This window comes from Amia ocellicauda, chromosome 6 (genome assembly GCF_036373705.1).
Source record: "Amia ocellicauda isolate fAmiCal2 chromosome 6, fAmiCal2.hap1, whole genome shotgun sequence".
NCBI lineage: Eukaryota > Metazoa > Chordata > Actinopteri > Amiiformes > Amiidae > Amia > Amia ocellicauda.
In genome coordinates this window covers 17,028,552-17,051,166 of record NC_089855.1, presented here as the reverse complement: position 1 = coordinate 17,051,166, position 22,615 = coordinate 17,028,552, and the positions used below count along the sequence as shown (strand labels likewise).

Here is a 22,615-nt window from a genome sequence, read left to right as displayed (position 1 = left end):
CCCTAGCATGTCTGTGCTTTTTTGATGTGCTAACCTGCATATTTAATGTCTTCTCAAGCATTCACTATACAAAGCTGACAGCATATTCTGCTGACACAAAGTATTCCTGCTCTGCATTCTTTGTTCAGAGCTACCAATTTCATTTTTTTAGCTATATTTAAAACAAACATTAAATGCAAAATTATATTTAATAGCAGTACTCTATGGTGATTGAACACAGTGCTATAAAAGTCATAATCTTACCGGTGTGCAGTACTCCACCATTGGGTACTGCATTTTATGACCTTTTGCAACACGTCCAGAGAAGAAACAGCTTTGGCAGATATCATAGTTAAAGTGCTTTAGGCTTCGGTACCTAAACAAGAGGGAAACAATGGTTAAGTCATTGGTCAGCATGTTGTAATAAAGCCCAGGGGCTGGCACATTCATGGGATTTTATTAATTCCTATGTTCTACCATAATAATTAGCCTGTGAAGTGTCTCTGTGTGAAGTGGTATCAGGGATGGGATGTTGGAAGGGAAAATACAAGTTTGTTGAAAAAGACAACCCCTCAAAAACAAACAATAACAACTAGGCTGCAATAGAAGTGATAAGGCTGTGAATTCTCTCTCCTTCCTTATATTTTATGTTTTCAATGCATTTCTTTCTCGTTTCCAATGTACAGGTGCTGAAAATCACCAATGTTGCACATCAGGTGTGGTTTACATCAGTCATCCTTCAAAAACTTTGCTGGAAGCCTTTGTTTGAAAGGCTCTGCACCGAGCTACAGATACACTTAACGACCCTATTACACTCCCGTAGAAACTGCAGTTGAGGATTTGAAGCTCATTACAAAGACAATATGAAGCAGCCAAGAGCTCTCCTCCCCTGAAATGTAAATTCTACACTGCCCCTTTCACACTCAAAAATACCTTGCCAGGAGAACGATTTATCAGTCAAGGCACTTGCAATTTATTTGCTACAATGTACTGCCTAATGCATAGTGCGAATACTTGGCACGCGTTACCTTAAATTGTAGGAGGTTTGAAAAATCTTAAAAACAGATCTTTTGACCACAGTGGTTCATCCATTAAAAACCTCCCCCAAGAGTATTGGAATGCTTAACAGTCTGGAAATTCAGCTTCTGGGTCATACACTGACTGTTACCTGTGCTGCAGTGGCCAAGTAATGCCTGGGTTGTGAGGGGGCGTTGCGACGGGGGATTGCACAGCTGGCCACAAAAGACTGAACTCTGTTTGTGGCTAGATGGTAGTAAGACCAACATGTCCTCCAGTTTATTCTGATTGACAATCGAAATGATTATTAATGCAACATGTCTAAAAGAAAAAGTGTATCTGGATGTCCTTGATCATGGTCAGGTTATAATGGCAAAGCAGGATAAAGAGCAATTAGTGATTAGAAATCAGGAAATTACTGACTTATTAAAATCAATTTCAAGGAATAAATTGGTAATAGTAATTAGTTATTGCATGACTTCCCTCATTTTAATATTGCTTACATTCTTCTAATGGGGAAAAGACTGAGACTTGGAATTACAAGATCAAAAGATCTAACTGTGGAAGACGTGTTTATTCTGTGAGGTGTTGAATTCTGGCATACCTGAATCCAATAATAGGACACTCCTTGCAAATGTTACACTTGGCCTGGTGTTTGGCAGTCTCCGCAGCTGCCACTCTATGCAGAACAGGCAACCATACCATGGACTGGGGCTCCAGGCGCATCCAGTCCAGGAACACAGCTGCCTCTAGCTCTGGCTTGTTGTTGGCCTGGTAGAGAAGAAAGGAACATGGTGGCTATGTGAACAAAATGCACAAGACTAGAAGCAAGAGAGGAAAGCAACAAAGAGAACATCCTTTCCAAGACCAGAAGAAATTGCTACCAATTTAAATTCCACAACAATCTTCATATCTGAAGAACAAGTATAGAGATGTCATGCAACAAAACAGATGCTCTGCTGCATTCTCTTTGAGGTGGCTAATACATCTCCCTCAACATTCAACACACTACTCTGATTTCCAGGAAGATATCTAGGTGACCCCCCTCACTGGGACCGCCAGTGTGTATGTGTATAAACACAGTTGAAACTATGCGGAGTAATCGCTGAGCTCATCTAAAACCTGTGAGAACTTGAAAACACTGTGATCGCAAGAAAGTGGGACCTGAGAATCTGAACCACTCGAGGTAGTTCAAGTACAGGGTTCAGTTTTGCAATGCCAAAGCTTTCCAACAAAATGGATTAAATGCCCAATTATGTCAGAGGAAGAAAAGTACTGTTTCACACTTTCTGGCAAGGCTACCATTGAAAGATTCATCCTGGCACTTCCAAGAAACTACTGCTGTGACAAAGTGAGTGTGGGGGGGGGGTTAGCACATTCACTATTGATATGCTAAAGATTATTCAAGCTTACACAACACAAACCTCAATCACTTCTTTCAATGTTAAGGATACAAACATTGAAAAGAGCTGTATTAGTTAAAATGATTTGCAAATGAAAATTTGCAAGTGTTTTTTAAATGTAAGTATTTTCTTAAGTTTAAAAAAAAATCAAAGTCCTAGAAACACAATACAACATTCTACTTAATTCTACATTATAGATCTAAAAACAAATAAAAAATACCCTATATCCTATACAATAAAACAATGCATCCTATTATGTTCCATATGCAATAGAGATTTGAAATCCACGTTTCTAAAAATTTTCAATTTGAATTCCAACTCTTTGTAATGAATGAGCTATGTAGTTAATCTGTTTGTGCTATGAACATGGATTAGATCACAAGATATAATGTGGGCCCTTATAAGCCAAACCTCACTCAGCACACAAATGCTCAACAAAAAAACAACAAAAATAAACTTACACAGCATTTTTATACCATGAGAGAGGTTGTGTGTGTGTGTTTCTTTTTCAGTGCCTTATAGTCCCCTCCAGACGCAGTTTAAGTTTCCAAGCATGTAGATAGATCATGTCTTGAAACATGCTATTCTTTATTCTTAGTGAAACATCCTTCACCTTCACTAATACAGTATCTGTCTACTCCATATTTACATTTTGATTACTGTAACTTTTCCAGTGTAATATATCAGAGAGTGTAACCCCCCCCTCACACACACACACCTCAATCCCTCCCCCTCACAGACACTGTACAGAAGTCTCAAAAATCTGCTCAATCAGGGATTCCTGCCACGCTTTGGTGCTATCGATTTTGATAAGTAAGCCCCCCAGATGCAAAGAATTTAAAATTCTAATATGTAAAGTCTCCACAAAAGGGAATACCATTTGATTCCTTTACATATATCTTTACAAATTTCAATGATAACAAAAAACTAAGTCGGTAGGATAAGCAGGGATAAATTCCCTGTAGCAGCGCTTTAATCCCTTTGAATGGAAATCTTGATGGAATTGTGTCGAGGCACAGGCTGAAACGGCAAAGACACAGAGTCTGCCCTCAGGCCAGCTGGTGCTGTCAATAACACATCTGGAACTCTCGTTTCCTTTATCGTTTTCACATCTTCACTTACAAAGATGCCTTTAAACAAGGTCATTAAACACTTTATACTTATTTTCGTAAAGTTATTTTCGTAATATTATCGCCATTCCAAGACTGCTCTGAACTATCTGTCCAGTTTGAAGGATAGTACTGTGGATTTGGGAGGATAGGGAATATGCCACACACTTAAAAAACTTGGAATAATAAGCTTAAAGGACTTTCAATATTCGGAAATACGTTTAAAAACAAAATGCAGAAGCGCAGGAACTTCAACAGTAAATGGCAGTTGTAAAGTAAATGTTGCTAACAATAAACAAAACGGCAGTAAGGTTACAAAAGGGAATACATTTAGAGTTAAAATCAATGCCATTCCCAATTTACTTTTATAGGAAGAACTACATTCTACCTTGAATGATCATTTACCTGTGCGCCTTGAGTTGGCATGTTACAAATTATCTCAGAGATGCAGAAACATTAAGTTCAATTAACTAATGCCTAAAGGTTGGAATTGGTTTCTATCACAACAAGTTACATATGGAGGGATAGTGAGAAAGACAGGAACACATGCTTCACAGCAATCTGAACGGAGCATTCCTACAGGATATTGTAGGGGTCCCTTGTGGTTCGCCTGCCTTAAAAAGTGTTTGGAAATTGGGAATGCAAAAAAAAATTAAAAATATAAAATGTATGCAGTTATTTTATTTCTTGAATATAAAGTATGTGCCTGCTTTAGGTTCCGACATTATATTAATCCAAAGCTTTTGAAACTGAACAAAGTGCTGCAGAGGGGACAGAGGGGTTTGATGGCTGATTCAGTTCTATAGCTTAAGGCCCAGACTGACATTCACAATAAAGAGTTTGCTGTGCTTCTGTGTGTCAGGCATCTGTGTACTTTCAGGAGCAAGTTGTGAGAGCCTCGGGGCTTTAGGTATTATTCAGTAAACCTTTAAGGGCAAACTCCTTGGTAAGGTTATACATCAGACTGAAATTTAAAATTTACAACTGAACACAGAAAACAGGCCCACACAATCATAGAGTATATTTTTTAGACTGCACTGATGGGAACAAAAGAAAGGTCACTCAGCTTGCAATGCAACACTGACATTAGTATTTCAGTGAAGAAAAAATAACGTTTTCTTCATTGTAAACTGAACAATTACATAAAATTAACAATAATTAGCAGTTTTCACTGTCAGTACTACAATTTGGATACACATATAAAAGAATGAGATTTCAACAGAAAATGATTAAAAATAGACTGCTATAATCTACACAGAATACATGCTTTATGAAATGCATTAAGGGCATATCCATACATACCATATCTATTTTTGCAAGTTCCTATTTTTTCCTAGATTTAGACATCTTCAATTTCAGGGAATATAAAAGGCAAAACCCTGTTATTTTTCTCACAATTTCCATTTTAGAAGTCTAAACACCCTGTTATTATTAATCTGTCACTCCCCGAGATCTGTCATTTGTACTCATTTTGATTGTGAACTGCAATTGTTATTTGTTGCAAAAACAGATGTCACAATAAGTACAATAACCTTTATTTTAGTGTAAAATATTACTATTTTGCAAGCTAAATGATGCACTTAGTTATGCAGTTATGGACAACTAAGAGTATGTATACACACATACAGTATACACACACATACACACACCATTCTTTACATTTGCAAAATTAAAGGCTTGGCAGAAATGTACGGATAATTTTATTTATATATAGAATATATACACAATAGTTTGTAATACTATGAATGGAATCAAGGATCATTTATGGCTTAGGATCTTTGTATTTGTTTATCAAGGTATTTGCACCAATAGCATACACCAGCATAGCACCAGAGCACACAGAATGACTGGATGCCACAGTAGATTCAAATCAGGGCATCTGGCTTCTTGAACACTCCCACTGTTCCATCCCCTCATTCATACCTATGGTGCCTTTTGAAAGGACTATGTTGCAGGGGGTCTATTGCATGGGTCTATTAATGGCTTCAGGTATTTGTGGAGATACTGTGGTGAACTTCCCCCGACACAATGAACAATGCTGGAGTTTCTGTGAAAAATCATGTGGCATCTGTCAGCTGGTGCAGCATCCATTCCTGCTAGTACCCTTTCTCCTGTCCTCACGCTTTCCTCAAAGTTATTATGGAAGTGTAAATATTATAATAAATTATTGAGCACAAATTTTGCCGATTCAACACTTACTGCTGTTCATCCCTTAGATAAGGCCATGGTCATTTGTCTAAGCACAGCACTGATGACAGTCACAGATGGCAATTGAAATGTATGCAGTCTTTGTATTTAGTATATGGTGCAAGAGCCAATATAAAAGCCTGTTACGCACACGTTTTATCCTAGAAGATGATCAGGGCTTGGAAGCTCTCAAAAGATAATGGCTTGATTAACAGCCTCACATAATTAAATGGAAATGTAAATAACCTCTCTTTTATTTACTCAACTTACAAAAATATAAATCTGCTATAAATTTGTTATGGAGAGATGCATTCAAAAGTTCTTGAAACATCCTTGCCAGTTTATACTAAAAGTGGACACAATAAAAAACTCTACATTATTTTCCCAGGTTTGCAGACATTTACAGATCATTGCATCACAGAGAACACTTAAATGATGCCAAGATGGGTTTATTTAAAATGTTTTATATCAAGTTCTTGCCAAAAGTCCCTAGATATAGAAAACTCTCAGAGTGTGAGTACGTTTTGTACAGTCAGAGCAAAGTAAAATTTGACCCAATATGCAGGTGGAATCATAAACTTAAATTCGAATTAGCCTGGCAGTACTGTGACAGGCTGCAGCTCACTGGAGGCTGAAGTCAGACCACTTAAATCCTTTTTCTTTTAAATGAAGATAGATTGCACAGCACCACTAAAGCAATGGAAAGCTACTGAGCTTTAAAACAGTGACAAGTCCCTGAAACTGGAAAGAATCGAAACACTCCACCCAACATTCTTTCCTGACACTTTAAAACAACAACAACAAATAATTCTAGGAAGAATTTAAGCATGATTTTCTAATAATCCCCATGATAATCTTTTCTAGAAGGATTAAAAAAAGGATGGGATGGGGTAGGAGATTCTGACCTGCCCACTCACTCCTGCGTCATAAATCAGTCTCATTTACTTTATAAACAATCTTCCCAACTCCTTCCCTTTGCCACCTTAACCCACCAGCCCACGCACAGAGAGAAGACACCTCACAGGTTAAAATGAATCCCCCAGTGAAATGCCACAGAAACCAGCAGCGTTTTAGCTGACATTTCCAACATAGCCGCCACAAGGGCTTATTACCTCATCTGGGTCATCGAGAGTCAAGAGAAACAAAGTGCTTGTGAACAAATAGGAGCACGGAAAACGAACCCCTGTGCCACGGGAGAATTCGATTACCGCTCGAAGGATGCTCCCCTGCAGCAGCAGTGACAGGCCACAGCATCGTGCACCAGTCTTCTCATCAGGAATGCAAATAAAACAGGCCCATCAATTTCCCATACTTTACTTGAGTTATGCTTACATCCAATGGACTGCATCTTTGAGTGCATCTGGTGGCCAAATAATCTTACAATGTCAGTTTCCTCCATGATGACATCCTTCCATTGACTCCATGCAAAACAACCGACTAAGTGCCCCATTTTCTACTCAGACTAAGGTGTTAATTTTGTTGTGACACCTGGGATCCAATCACCTTGGTGTGAGGCAGGCAATCTTACAGCACAGGAGTAACCCATGGTAATTTACTCTACTTTACAATAAGCTCTAATACATGTTTGATACAATCTCAGGGAGATTTCCCAGTGCCATAAAATGTTATAAATGTTGCTTCCCAACAGGGCAAACACTGATCAAATAGACCCCTCTTTCACATTTTGATGACAGAGTGCCATCAGTTCTGAGCAGTTTGATCTCAGCCCCTGACCAGAAATCTACACAAGGTAACATTTCACCCTCAGATATATGGATGCACTCAAGCCCAAAAAGATTATCCAGTCCCACAGATATATAATCTGCAAGGTGCATCTCCCAGAGCACCACTTCACAAAGCAGATGGCGCCCAAACCATTGTGGCTAGCCATCTAGACAGGGCAAGCAGTTACTAATTATGAACCTATGACTATCACACTTGACTCAACTAGAAACCTTTGTGCAACTAGAAAACAATTCTAAAAAAGTGGTATAGAAAGTAAAATTCCCATTGCACTGTAATGCCTCTTGAAAAAACAAATAGTGTCCCTGTAGTCGATGTGGGTTGGAGCTCCCCGCCCGGGATTCGAACCACGCACCATCGGCACCCCTCAGAGCGCTCCGCACCGCAGCGGCTCCAGTGCAGTACAGTGTTAAGCCCTCTACGCTAAAAGGCTGGGCCTCCTACCACGGGAGGCTCAACACTGTACTAGTTTTACTGAGGGGTTATGTCACTTTCTAACGGGCTCATTATGACACGAATGAGCCCTGTTACACCCCAATATTTGCAAGGTCAGTAACAAAATAGAAAACCATTTGAATGGCTTCAGTCACTGCCAGGGCAGTCAAGCAGACCCATAGTAAGTGCTTACTGTGACATATGCACTGTTCGCTCCTGATGTTAAACAAATCCCAGGACTAAACCAGACCATCAGGTCGACAGATGCTTCACAACCATCTAAACAGTAAATGCCTGATGGTGATCAACCTCCGATTCCAGATTACTTCTACAACCTGGGGTATGTTTAGAGAGCTAGGAAACTATTGTGATTGTTGAATCCCTTCAGTCCACATTTCCCATCACTGAAAGGCTACATGACACACATAAATATTTGGATCAGTCCTGGGAATTGAATGAATGGTATCCCATCCTCCATGGTCCTAATTAGAGCTTTACAAACACCCAGTTTGTTGCTGTTTGTAACACATAATATCATGGACTTGGCTAAGATTTTAGTAAGAAGTCCTAAAGTATCCTAGAGATAATATCCATAGCTGATTGTGGAATTTATATACGCTATCCCAAGATGGATTCTGTTAAAGCACTTCTGGGTGTTAGCTTAGTTCAGTCGGTTTTAGTTGGTAGACTATTTTTTTGAAAGTCTGAAAAACATTAGGAATTCAAGTCTAATCTAAGGTCTCACAGAAGTTCATGTGCAATTGTATTTTTGTAGCTTTTTTCCCAGTGCTAAAAGCGGCATGTCACAGTGAGCTGTGAAGAAATGCCCTGTGGCAATGACATCCCTTTGCACGTTTCTGTTTCACCCCCACCCCCCTCCTTTTTTAGCAATCCACACTGCTTCTCTCATCATCACAGCTGTTGCTAAGGGGAAGTGGAGGAGTAGGAGGGGAGGGGGAGGTAAGTTCCCAGGATGCATTTTGCCAAGAAATGTGATTAATGGATTAATAAGAAATTCCATTCAGCCCACTGCCGTGACAGGCAGACCTCTTTTGCACTCTGCCAGAAGCCAAGCGTACAGAACCTGGGAACACACTCAGGGCTCTCAGGGCTTCCTGTTACCCAGAAGGTCGGCCGCGGTAGCAGTAGTGGAAGGACTTACGAATTGAAAACAACTCCGCACGCTGGGCTCAATGTTGCTGCCGCCAAATGAGGCCACCTCGCCCAGCTGCCGGGGAATCTGGATGGAGTCATGCAGGAGGAGCCCCAGTCTTCGCTGGTCACAGAAACCCGTAGGGCTGGCCACCTGCTTGAACAAATCTGCAAATAAACAACCAAGATGGCAAGTCAGGGACCACACAGAGACAGGACAGCTCAACCGTCCTCCCCAATCAAACCCTGTACATCTGCAAACAGCAACGTGAGCAGTGTCTGTGCACGTCAGGACCCTTCTGTTTGTTAAATGTAAAAAAACTTAACTAAGAAAAGCTTCCCTTGCACATAACGGAGTCATTTATATCTGACTAGACAGAAAATTTGAGTTTTAGAAGCTGGGTCTCATTTTTCCTTTCTACAGAACACCACACACACAAAAAAAAGTGTTGATATGCTTGAAAGTCAATGCACTCAGGACAGTACAGTCAAGTACATGACAGATGAACATCAGACTGACACCTGCTGTGGGTCAGCATCAATGAATTTCCACAGCATGCACCATTAAATACACGTCATTAAATTTAATGCTCAATCAATTACTATTTTCAAACTTGAGGATCAGTGTGATACCTGTTAAGCCTCCAACTGGGCTATTCTCCAATTTTATATATAAAAACAACAACTTTATTCTAATAATTTTATGGAATTTGCAAATGTTTCAGAAAAAGCAGTATATCATCACATATTCGTTTAGGCCTTGTTTAGTTCAAACCAATGAACTATTGTCGTGGTGAGTATCGTGTATGGTTGCTTATGAAGCGTCTCCAGAGAACAATGACAGCTATCCCCTCACCAGAAGAGAAAGCATATGAGTTGAACACGGCACACATTCTTAATGATCAGTGCAGCTCAGCAGTTATTGATTCTCTTTGCATAACTGCTTCCCATCCCCTAGGGAGGGGAGGAGGTCCTGTACAACAGGCGTGACAAAAACTGCACGTCACCATTCATCACTGGGCGCGCTGGTGGTTCATGCTACATCTCCAATGGTTTGATGGGGTTTACTCTCTCAAACCCCAAGATAACCAGATGTGGAGAGTATGTGTATTGCAAAGGCTAAAAAGATGCAATAGATTTCACTGCAAGCACTGCAATACAGTATGGGGTGTAGATGGATAGTTGAACCCCTTGGCCCTCTATAGGTTTCTGCCGCTGAACCAGGCTATGATTTTGTTACCAATATGCTCTGATGGAGTGTAAGAAAAACAATGCTGTTTCAAAGGTGCTCTCCTGAGATACATGGGTGAAGGGTTTACTGACTTATTGCAGTCTGTTCCCTATGCTATGAACGTAACTTTATTAATAAAGGCCACTTTTCTTCTGGTAATTTGATCTGATTTGATCCAAAATGCCCAGGGAATATTTTGATGAAAAATGTAATGCAGTCAGCAAATGCAGATAGATACTAATACATACACTTCAATTCTAACGCTAACTAGAAGTAGCTTGCTGCAAGACATGGCAGTACTTACAAACAACAATTAATTCTCAAAGGCTGCTTTTTTCATTACAAGAATAATAACACAATTTTCTCCAAAACTTCTGCCCTTTAGGTCTTTTCTTTTCCCTTTCTTTTTGCTGCACAGAATTTGAAGATATTTGTAAAATTAGGGTATTCAGTTCAGAAAGTGTTTAATTAAAATGGCACAAAGTCCATAGCAGATAAGCACAGATTCAAATTCCCACTGGTGCTTTGTGTATTAGCAAAACTGCAACTGTTATTGAAAAGGCTTTACACTTCATAATCAGTAAAGTTTATAGGTTAACAGCTTGCAATGAGGCCACGGGCTCTTACATATTTTTTATTATTATTTATCATGAGGAAACTAATTAAACTAGAGAAACAAGTAACTAACTCTTTGATTATTATTATTTTTAATTCGAACATGTACATGTTTCATATGGCACAGTAAATGCTATATCATAATGGCACATTGCAGTAATATCCCAGAATATGCACATCGGAAAATTACAAACACTCTCTTGCATTGAATATATGCAAGAAAACACCAACTGGGGTAATGGGACCAATTTGATGTGTTCAGGGTGAAAAGGCCAGGTGAAGTTCTTTAATTTTTGCTAAACCTCTCATCTGTGCCAGGTTTTTCCATTTGATGGGAACATCCTTAATTTGTACAGAGTTAGTGGTGTCGGTGATGGAGTAGCAGTAAGGAGATCCTACACATTGTTCTTCAAGGCAGCATATGAACGTCAGAGTGATTTGGAACACGATTTTAACACTACCCACATACTCAAAACACAATTGGTTTCACTCAACTGAGTGGAAAGTTTCACATGACAAGTTCAGAGCAGAAATGTTTGCTGGAGTGTAATCTAGACATGTTAAATAGTCATTGGATCTACACAAGCAAACCTGTACAAATGACTACATTCAAACAGGTTAAGACCTGCAGTTACACTGTAACAATATAATATATATTTAAAGGAACAAGGGAAATAAAACTGTTTCTATTGTCATACACAAAGACACACACACAAAACATGGAAAGTAACTTACATCTGTACTTGTCCTCCAAATGTGCTTTACAGAGTGAAACAATGCCGGTTTTGAAGGACAGAGCTCGGATCTTCCCTGTCCTGCCCCTGTGAAGAGAACACAAGGTAAGGGTCTGCTCACTCTTCTGTGATGAGAGACTGACAATACAAAAACAGCCAAATAACCAGACTAAAACAGTTTAAAGACCAGGACCAAGGAGATGTGTTTATATCTAAAAAAACAAACACACACACAAAACAAAACAATCAAGATATCAAGTTGGACACTTCAGCGTTAATGCTGCCACTTTCTGCTTAATTGTATGGTATTGCAAATCAATTTAGAGCCTCTAGGAAATCAGGAGGCATAATTAATTCTGTTTTTTAGTCCCCCACAAGTAACTTAACCTTTTAAAGCTGAGTGGGATGAAAATTAAATAAATCATCAGTAAATTAGGTTCAGTTTTAGGTAAAAATTGGCCCTTGACTGTATAGCTAACTGCAAGACATGCCAAGCTTGAGGCACAGTTTTAACAGGGAATAACTTGACACATCTGAAAAAGTAGCTTGATAAAGGCAGCGACACCGCACCATTTCACCCTGTAGTACCTTTCCAATGCAAAGCTAAATTGCATATATAGTTAATGGATGCAGATATTTTAATGGTTAATAAAAAAAGAAGGCAGTGAATGCTGGTCTTCATTCTTAACAATTCCACTTTCCTAGGAGGGTCTACAGTAATAAGCAGATATTGGTTTTCAAATTGTTCTGTCTGGTTTGCAAATTTCCATGTAGGACACAAAATTGCGGTAATATATATTTTAACTTTTCATGGTTATAAAATAATTGTACTCGGTGTTACCATGAAATGGTTTGCTTTTTTGAAACTGGATTTTAAATCAGAATGAGTTCATCTGTACACAATACAAAGCTGTTGTCTTATTCCCTTAAAATCTGATCAAACTAATCAAATGGGTTAATCCGCCATGCCGTCTATTGTGTGGGCTGTAAAATGTCCCGAGTGTAAGGACAAACAAAGGGGAATATTTCAGCGGTGGCAGTCGGAGAACTGACAAAGTAGTGAGCAGTCAGAGTCGGAGTTAAACAGCAGAGTCAGAGGGGCCATGTGAGACCACTTCTGAAGGATGTTTTATTTTTTTAAGAGTGTGGATACGAGTGGCTCAAAGCAAACGTCTACATTAAGAGGGGGATTCGGAGTAAGTGCTCTGTATGTACATTTACTGAAAGAAGTCTTTAAAAGCATAAACCGCTGAGCATGATAGCTCTTCTTGTAAAGCCACCACCGAGGTGCACTTTCAAAACGGTTTATTTTACAATCATCAACCATTATGCTCAAGGGAGGCGAGGAAGGGGGGCTAGGATAAAGAAGGATGCAAACCGAACTGATAACTCTGTCTATTCCTCTAAAACCACTACAGTACTGTAAACATCTAAACAACAACTAAAAACTAAATAACAGTTCTCTCTATATGTTTCAATACTGCGATGATAATGATAAAAGGTCATGAAACAAAACTATTCTTGCTGGCGATCAGTTATAACTGAAGTCAGGATGCCTACACAAAGTATTGAATTCTTACTTTCAACTAATTGTTTATTGATAAATACAACCCCCCCTTCTCTCACCCCTTAGGTGACCTGACAATTCATCCTGTGTATTTGTACAACACAACACAAACATTAATTGAGCTGTAGATCTTCTGGCATCCCTGTAGTCCCAAAGCCAGTGACATGCCAGTGACAGATATTTCCATCAACAGCTACCTTCTGCAATGTCTTTTTATTTCGCCAACATGATTATGTTTGTAAATTCCCAGAGAAACCATTCTTTCCTGGAGGAACAACTCCCTAATTGAGTTTGATTCCAAAACATCAAAAGATGAAAATGCTGAATCGGCTGTATATCTCTCTCCAAATATTTCCAATGGGAGAGCGTAGTCACTTTAGAATTCCAGGCATGCTTTGTCATCTTGTTTGGAATCCAATTGTTCTTCAGATTGATACTAATATGATTATCTTCCCCTCCTAATTTAAGCTAATTTAGTTGAGAAAAAATTAATATGATATATTATGTACTTGTAACCACTGTGCAAGAGAGCCTCATTCTTAATTTCCCTAACTAAAACCATTGATGACAAATATATTAGCTTTGCAACTACATAAAGTGGAATATTTTATTCCACCATGCATAGGAGAGGTTTGTACTTATACACACACATATATAAATCAATAAACTAATTCAATAAAAAACAGAAAGGAGAAGATAATGATTAATAGCCCATTACTTCTGAGAAATCGTCACATCATTACAGCTGGAGACTGCGGAAAATACTATTCACCCTGAGAATGACCCTCTTTTCTCTCTGAGCACTAAAATTCACAAAGAGACGGCACGAGTCGGGACAAGACGTACGTGTCATAGACGTTGAGGAGCCAGTTGAGGCACATGTCCACGCAGAGAGGCACGTTGACCAGGGCGTTGTGCTCCTGCTCCAGGCGGTCATAGATGGCGGTCAGACAGTTGATGATCTGCAGGATGTCCATGAGCTGCTCGTTCTGCTTGAGGTTGTGCTGGTCAAAGGCATCGCACGCTGCCGACAGGCCCAGGAGATCCACTGCAGCGACAGTCGGGAGAAACTGTCAACTACCGGATTAGTAATACGTCTCTTTTTAATTTCCTTTTGTTACCTGGTGCTTTCAGCCTTGCCATGAAACACTGAATGTGCCCTGTAATATCTCTATTTTGACCCCCACCCTCACATTCCATTGTTATATATGATATTATTAAAATGAATAAAAAGGGTTAATAACAATAAGGAGTTTAACATGAACAGTGGGTAATTGTTCATGAGCATCTGCTCAGAAGAAATACCTTTAATACTCAAACACAGATGTGAGAATTTCGTGCTGCATATTTCATTTGTTTGCTTTACAAAGAGAAGGATCTGTAGGCAGCAAATGAAAAATACATGGTTAAAAATAAGAGACTGAAGAAGCCTACTTGTAAAACTTTAATCTGTAAGAATAGCTCTTGAATATGTTTAGAAGGAACATTTTTCTGTTTGCATTTTGATTTCGATGCTTTACTGAAGGCACAACAAATGATAGTATATTTTCATTCTTTCTGGGGAGCTTCAGTCTTCTCCTTAACACCTTAAAACAATGATACGTGTATGGCAACCTTGAGGCCTTCCTTATTAATGTATTCAGAACTCCTTTTTATGCAACATGCAAGTTTAACAATATTCAGGAAACATCTACAGAAAGATACAAGATAGGTTCAAAAGAAGACAATGTACTCCCATTCAGCATGACAGCACAAATTACAATGTTTTCTAATGCACCCTCAGCAATTCCATCAATTCCTCTTTTTTTTTTTTTTAAGGATGTAAGCAAAAAGAAGTGGTCCTAGAAACAATAAAGAAAAAAATCTCACTTAATTTTTTGCCTAAGCCAGGGAAAATCCAAGATGAGATTTTTCTTGTCTCCAGAAAATTGAAAAGCACATCCTTATTTTTGCCATGTGCGCGCCTCTGGAGGCTGAATTATCTGCAGCATGTAAATCAACTTAAGCACCCGACATTGCGCTGATGTGTCTGATCACAAGCAATGTTTCTCGCTGTGTTTGTATAGCCATTTAGAAAAATGCTTACCACGGCCTTATAAAAAGACCACCCCCCTTCCCTTTCTTTTTTAAAATTTCTTTTTTCTTTCTTTTTTCCTCTCTCGCAGATCCCACTACATTAATTTGCTGACAAATAAAAATTTTACTATGCCGAGATTGGTGTCTTGTCTGACATCAGCAAATCAACAGCCCATTTGTTACTACATTTCCCACAGGGACCAGAGAAAGATGGCTCTCCTAATACCAATTTATTAGCATAATTGGTAATGCAGTGGTGGTTTGAAAACACCTCCATTCCTGGGGCGGTGGGGGCTGAGAGCTCGTTTGCCCAGATAGCAGTGATCAATAGTAATTAAGTGAGCTCCTGGAGCAATGGGTGCGAGTCGAGTTCTACACGCAGCTTCATAATGAAGCTCCGTCACTCAGTTTCTGAGAAGGCGTCCATGCTAAGTGGAACAACGTTAGCATTTAAATCATGCCATTTAGAATTGGCGCATTCCTCCATCTGAAGAGAGATTCAAGAAAGCAGGCACAGGTTAAGTAGGCAAGTTATTATAAAGTCGCGGCAAAGAAGTGCCTTTCAGTTTTAACGATCATTTCAGATGCATTTCTCTCAGGTTTGTGTTTTTTGTGTTTTTTTTTAAACATCAGGTTGCAAATTGCACTTTCTGGTGACAATATTATGGTAAAAAGTTCAAAGTGTGCACATATATGCAGAAAAATGTATGCTTCGATGGCTACGACAGCGCAAGCTTTTATCCACAGAGGGAACACCTTCAGCATAAATTTTCATCAAGGAATCTGCATTGTCAATTTGTTTCCCCAGGAGAGCCATTCTACCACGGATTGAAGACAATGATACACACCCCAGGGGCCTGAAGTAAATTAACAGTATGTACACTTGGAGGATAGGTCCCAGTTAACACAACTGTGATTATCACTTTGCATTTAGAAAGCTGTCTTTCAGGAGAGAGGCCAGCGGTGTAAGGGAAGGCACATTGGGCAGATAACGAAGGGATTCCTGGGCTCAGTGACAGGATCTACTCACAGCAAAGGGCCTTCTGCAGTCTCCGCAGCTTCATGGCCGTCCTGTAGGCAGAGAACCTGACATTGTTCAGGTCAGCTGCAAGGAAAAGAGCAGACAGTTTTTATCCACTGCTTTTGAGCGAAGCATCTCTCTCTCTCTCATGCAAAACATTTGCAGAAAACCATGGGGGCAAACTACTCTAGTGCTGGTAGAGTAGCCCCAGGCCATCACTTCTGACTCCCACTCACACCAGCTTTGTTATTGACCATCTTAACATATGAAAAGGCAGAAAACACAGCGAAAAGGTTCCAATACATTCCCCATATTTGGTCAAACAAAAAGGCGTACCTCATGATCAGATTTTCCCAACAGTACTTGGGAATGTGTAGCCTATGTGAACCAAATTCACCAATTGCTTGAATGCCATGAAGAATGATAAAAGAAAAGAATGAAAGGGCCATTCAGTCAAACTAATATCAAACAGAAATTGGTCAAACAGAAAATAAAGAAAGCAGATGGGAATCAAATTTTCTGGTTTTGTAGAATGTGACCTATCATATCCATCTCATTAGAAACTTTCAGCATGAGCACGGAACAGGCAAAATATTCCTTTCTCCAGCTTTGCTCCAGCTCCGGGCAAAAATACACTGCTCTACAGCTAGAAGGTGTAAGATTGTGTGCTAAAGTCTAGCTTCAAACTTTTTATATGGTTTTTAAGATCTAGTTCTACTGATGAACACATATTTTGACTTTAAAATACTAGGTGGCCTTTTTTCTGCGGCTTTCAAACCACAATAAGTTACCGCAAATGAACAAAAAAGACTGGACAGTCATCAAATCTGTGCAAATCCACTATTGCTAAAACAAAATTATTGCTTAGAACAATCCATTCTCATAGGCTTTTAACTGGATTAACAAAGAGTTGATAAGTAAGAACCTCCCTTGCCACACACTCTATGGTAAACACAGAAAGTTGCAGCCTTCTTTGATCTCCGCAGGCTCATTTTCCCCTCTGGAGATTCTCTGTAGTAGTGCATTGGTTTTCAGTGCCACTGATAGATATATATTTTTGCCAACAGTCATAAACAAAGCATGCAGCAGAGATAATACAAAGAACCCTTCCATGAGAACTATTATCTAGTTCAGCTCTCACAGAAAATTGAAGTAAATTTAAGTTCCGGAAAAACGCCACAAAGTGCAGAATAAAATACACAAATGTACACAGCTGTGCAGTGATTACAACCTCCTTTGCAAAATGTTTTAAAAATAAATAACTACCACTGGCCCTTCGACTATCTGAAGGCACACCTTGAGACAGTGGATTAAATGAAGCAGATGCTGTGCAGACTGTGTCTAAGTGGTGAACTTGCTACACTGCACTGTACTACACACCATTGAGTTAGATGTGTTAGTCTTAACAGTCTTAACTTTGTGGTTCATAATCTGATGTGGTGCTGGATTATTCATGCGGCAACCAATATTTTGTCAGGTCAGAGCGATTTCTTCATGGGCTTTATCACCATCCGGGAGCAAAACAAAACAGAAGAGTTGTGTTGACAACAGCTCATTACAACTACAGGATATGGCATGCTTTTATTAAAACTGTAATAAAAATCTGAGCATTTAATTAGGCAGGAGATCTCTGTAGTGGAGTTAATAGAAAATATCACTATTCCCCCTGATGAAAGGGTCATATTCCTCTGCCTTCCCTGATAACTAAGTATTCTTCTTCTAGTGGGCCTTCAGCTACGGACATGCCATGCTAATGAAGTCTGTGGAGCAAGGCTAGGTCAGACAGAATCCACTGCAGCGCTGTGAAGAACAGGGGCGGTATGTGATCTGGAATACACAACCACTTGCTTCATCGTAGTCCAATGTAGTGCTCTATTTGTTCTGTTTTTAAACCTATAGTAAATACTGTAGGCCAAATCATAAATGATCTTCCGTGACATCACCACACCTTGGAAGGAGCTTCTATAAATAAAGGTGCCGTCATTTATCCTTTCAAAGCTTACAATCAAAACCGTGGTGGTGTTGTTTGGTTTCACAGTCTTCGACAAGCAATAATGTTGAACTTCCTAATTTCACCTGCTGCTGTTCAATCAGGAACCCATCTGAGATAGAATTATTAATAATTTAAAAAATAAAAAATAAAACATTTAGTCATAATAACCCCAAATATTCGTTTCCCCCCCCCAAATGTAAACATCATAAAATTAATATTAAAAAAACAAGCAAATGAGAAAAATCTTAATGGCACAGAGGGTGTAAATGAGATATTGCAGATTGCATTTTAACCATTAAAGCGGTGACCTTTCCCATTACATGATATCAGATAAGTTGAATAATCAGTCCAGAGGATTGATTACTCTGGCTTGCAGCTGATCTAGGGACAGCTTTCTTGCTCTGATCCATGAATAGAGTCTATTAGGATGAACAAGAACAACACAGTCTATAAATGCAACAGTGGAAATGGCCTTTCAAGTCTAAATTGATTTTGATCCACTATAAATTTTCATGAGCATACACCCCCTATAATCAGGTCTTCTTTTCGACCTGGTATTTTATATTAAGCCATTCTAGCTAATACTGTAGAAACTGGAAAAACCTGACAAAGTGAATAAAAATGACTGGCTAATGAAACATCAAAATTTGTGTGGTATAAACCTAAGGCACAAATAACTATGTATAGGGTTGCAAGTGAAAAAATTAACTGCATGAAAATTGAGTATTGATGAGGCTATTCTTAATAAATAAAAAATAATAATTTTTTAAAAATCAATGTTTAAAATGGCAGTGATAAATGAACAGAGTTGCTTATATTGCTTGTAACCTGAGCAGGAGTGTGGTCTGTGCGATTGTGCGGTGAAAGAGGGAGGTGGGGGGGGGCGGAGAATGATCTGTTAGAATAGATTATTACTGACCCCTGGATGTCATAGTATTAAAGAAGTATCAGTTATGAATGTAATGACAGGCTATAAAAACCGAAGGCACAAGGCAATCTTTCACAAGCCTCTGGTGGGAGGAGAATCAGTAGAACGGAATTCAGGTTCAGATACAAAAAAAAATTATGTGCTTGGATTTTGGAGCAGCACGTGACAAAATGCCCGCCAGTGATATAGTCCTGGGATGAAAGCATCTACATGAACCATATGATTATTTCCTTTTGTTGCATTCTTCCCCCAATGCAGTTTGACATTGGGGCTAATAAAAAATATGTAGATGCATTTTCAAGGCTTGCATACATTAAGCTAGTCATTTAAATACGTTTTTCAAACCGTTTGGTGCATCAGATACTGCATTTTGGATGTTTTAGATAAAAATGCTGTGACTCACACCACAATCATTGCAATATTATAACTAGGCAATTTATTTTGGGGTATTTTTTCACTAAGGGTTAGACCCAATCAAAGCTTTGCCCTTCCTGTGAATTGTAAATTACAAACTTCTACCATATCATGTTTTGACTGATAAGTAGTAGATAGTGGGTTCTAACAATAGTGTAAAACATGAAAGGAAACAGGTTTATGCGATATGCAGGTAGGTCAAAGTTTTGATATGATCTAGCTCTAAATTATAATTACTACATTTATACTGAACATCATATTATATTATTGTTATTGTGGTTGTGTATGGCAGAAAGATGGCAGAGATTAGCAGAAACCGAAATATTGTTAATTTACCAAATCAATAACTGTTAACTGTTTAATGTTCTTATAAATATGGTTAATAGTTAACTATCTAAATAGCCCACAATCTCAGGATGACTATTAAAAAGCCTTTAACAGGGTGAACTGCTTGTAGATTGGCTAAGCAAGTCCTCACTCCAATACACATTTTATATGTACAGGAGGCCTTGAACAGGAATCGTAAAACATTAAAATAAGCAGTATATAATAAGTCACTAATTCCCAATAAATGTTGAAGATAGAGAGATAATCTGTTCATATTAATGTTTTAACAAATCACCTTCTATTATATATAAACAGATATTATATTTATATATACAGTGCCTATGGAAAGTCTACAACCCCTTAAACTTTTTAGAAATGTTGTTGCGTCAGTGCCTCGGAGTTTCATGCATTTAAATTTGGATATTTTCCACTTATCTACACACCATACCCCACACTGTTAAGGGGGAAAATATTGTATTATCAATATACATATATAAAACATACAAAACTGAAATATCATAATTGGATAAGTCCACACCCCTTCGAGTTACTACTTGGTGGAAGAACTTTTGGCAGCAATTACAGCTTTAACTCTGTTGAGAGCTGTCTCTACAAACTTTGCACAGAGATTTGGCAATATTTGACCATTAATCTTTATTAAATTGTTCAAGCTCTTTCAAGTTGCTAGGGGAGCCTTGATGGACAGTAATCTTCAAGTCATGCAAAACATTTCTGACTGGATTTCAGGGCTCTGACTGGGCCACTCAGGAACATTTACCTTCTTGTTACTTAGCCACTCCAGTGTAGTTTTGGCAGTGCGCTTTGTCAATGTCAATGTGAAAGGTGAACTTCTGTCCTAGTGTCAGCTTTCTAGAAGATCGAAACAGGTTTTACTCAAGGCCTTCTATACTTTGCTACATTCTGCCGATTGTATTTTTTGACTAATGGCTTCTTTCTTTACAGGCCAGATTTGTGGAATGCTTAGTATATTGTTGTCCCATGAACACGTTTAACCAGTCCTGGCAATAAAGGCCTGTAAATCTTGCAAAGTTGTCATTGTCCTCTTGGTAGCCTCTCTGATCAGTGCCCTTCTTGCTTGGTCATCCAGTTTGGAGAGACGGCCTGATTTGGGCAGGGTCTTGGTGGTGCCACACACCACTTCTTAATAATCGTTTTGAACATGCTCCAGGGATAGTCAAGGCTTTAAAATGTTTTTTTTTTACCTATTCCCTGACCTGTGCCTTTCAACAAGTTTGTCCAAGAGCAAATAAAAAATGCACTTCTACAAGACATACAGTTGGATCCTTCATGCTAAATCAAAGCGCCCCGAGTGTGAGGCCACATGCAATGGCCTCGGCAGGGGAATTACATCCAACAGCAACTGCAACTATGCAGGACTAAATCCAGACGGATGACAGCAAAATGTCAATTCCTTGCACAAACAGTAGACCAACATCACTCTAACCTGCTGCACCTTGCACTGCCTACTCATAATCCCCTAATGATGTGCAACTTGATGACATGGACAACTCCTCCCAATACAGAGATTATACACTGTCCTTACACCTTCATTTTTGGTGTGCAATTTAAATGCCTTTCAATTCCACTTTTTCACCACACCACTCTATTGAGCAAATTAGAGCGCTGTGCAAGAAACACATTTGTTCCAATTATGTGTGACATGTGGAGGTGTGAGGTACTCTGTTACTTCATCAATATGCAATGTATATCCATCAAAGCCCGGAATCAGAGGTTACAATGTACGCTTGCTGTTAAACCAAGCCTGCTCTGCTGGATCATATCATCTGAAGTGGCTCACAAGTACTTTACACAATGCACTGCCATAGGGATTGCAGCTGATATAACGCAAGACCGTCCATGAGCTGTAATATGTAGGAGGCTGAGGTTGGTACATGATTCATTTATATATAGTCAAAATCACTATAGCATTCCTGCTTACCTTCCTGCAATGATTTGGTCACCATCGGTACCATGAGAAATGCAATCCATACTTCCATTTCATGGTATTTCAGGTTGTAGTTTAACAAATGAAAAGCCCATACTTCTATATTACTCTACCTTATAATGAAATACTGATGTTGAATACTCACAGTAACAGTCAAATATAACAGCATCTTGGCAGTGCCCACCTGAACTTGTCAACATCACCTGTCCCCCTTTAATGCAGAGATAAAATACTCTCTTGCTCATAGAACTGCTGACCTTTACCACCCTTATGTGAATAAATATTGTTTTAATTAAGAAATCTTTACATTACATAACAGGGTGTACTTGAGATGTCACTTTAAAACTATTTAAAATGCAATGTGTTCCTGTTTATTTCAATTTCAACACATTGCATCATGCCTATAAAGTTAACAGTTAACTACAAAAATACCAGATTGGTAAACTGTTCAGACCAGTACTTAAATGTCTTTTGTTCTAAATCAATACATTAGCTTTGGAATAGGAAGCAGAAATTAAACTGTTTAAAAATGTATAACAAACTAAAATTGGAGAACTGCCAGGCCAAAATAATATTAGAAACCGGTTTATCGTTTCTAAATGCACAATTTACAAACCAAATCAGCAAGTGAAAGGAAAACCGACAATCACATTTCTTTTGTTGTTAAAACAGACATTTTTAAGCATTTCAACACTTCAGAATCACACACTAGGGGACA

At 38.8% G+C, this 22,615-nt stretch overlaps 1 protein-coding gene across 11 annotated transcripts in view; it reads right to left on the bottom strand.

Moving 5' to 3' along the window:
- Positions 1-22,615, bottom strand: part of dmd (dystrophin) — a 631,463-nt gene that overhangs the window by 22,948 nt on the left and 585,900 nt on the right. For all 11 annotated transcript variants that reach the window (XM_066706366.1, XM_066706368.1, XM_066706373.1 and 8 more), the window contains 6 exons: positions 16,279-16,353; positions 14,019-14,220; positions 11,607-11,692; positions 9,036-9,193; positions 1,601-1,767; positions 244-355 (listed from right to left, as the gene is read on the bottom strand). In XM_066706366.1, coding sequence (XP_066562463.1) covers positions 244-355; positions 1,601-1,767; positions 9,036-9,193; positions 11,607-11,692; positions 14,019-14,220; positions 16,279-16,353 — 800 coding nt within the window. The remainder of the gene's footprint in view (positions 1-243; positions 356-1,600; positions 1,768-9,035; positions 9,194-11,606; positions 11,693-14,018; positions 14,221-16,278; positions 16,354-22,615) is intronic.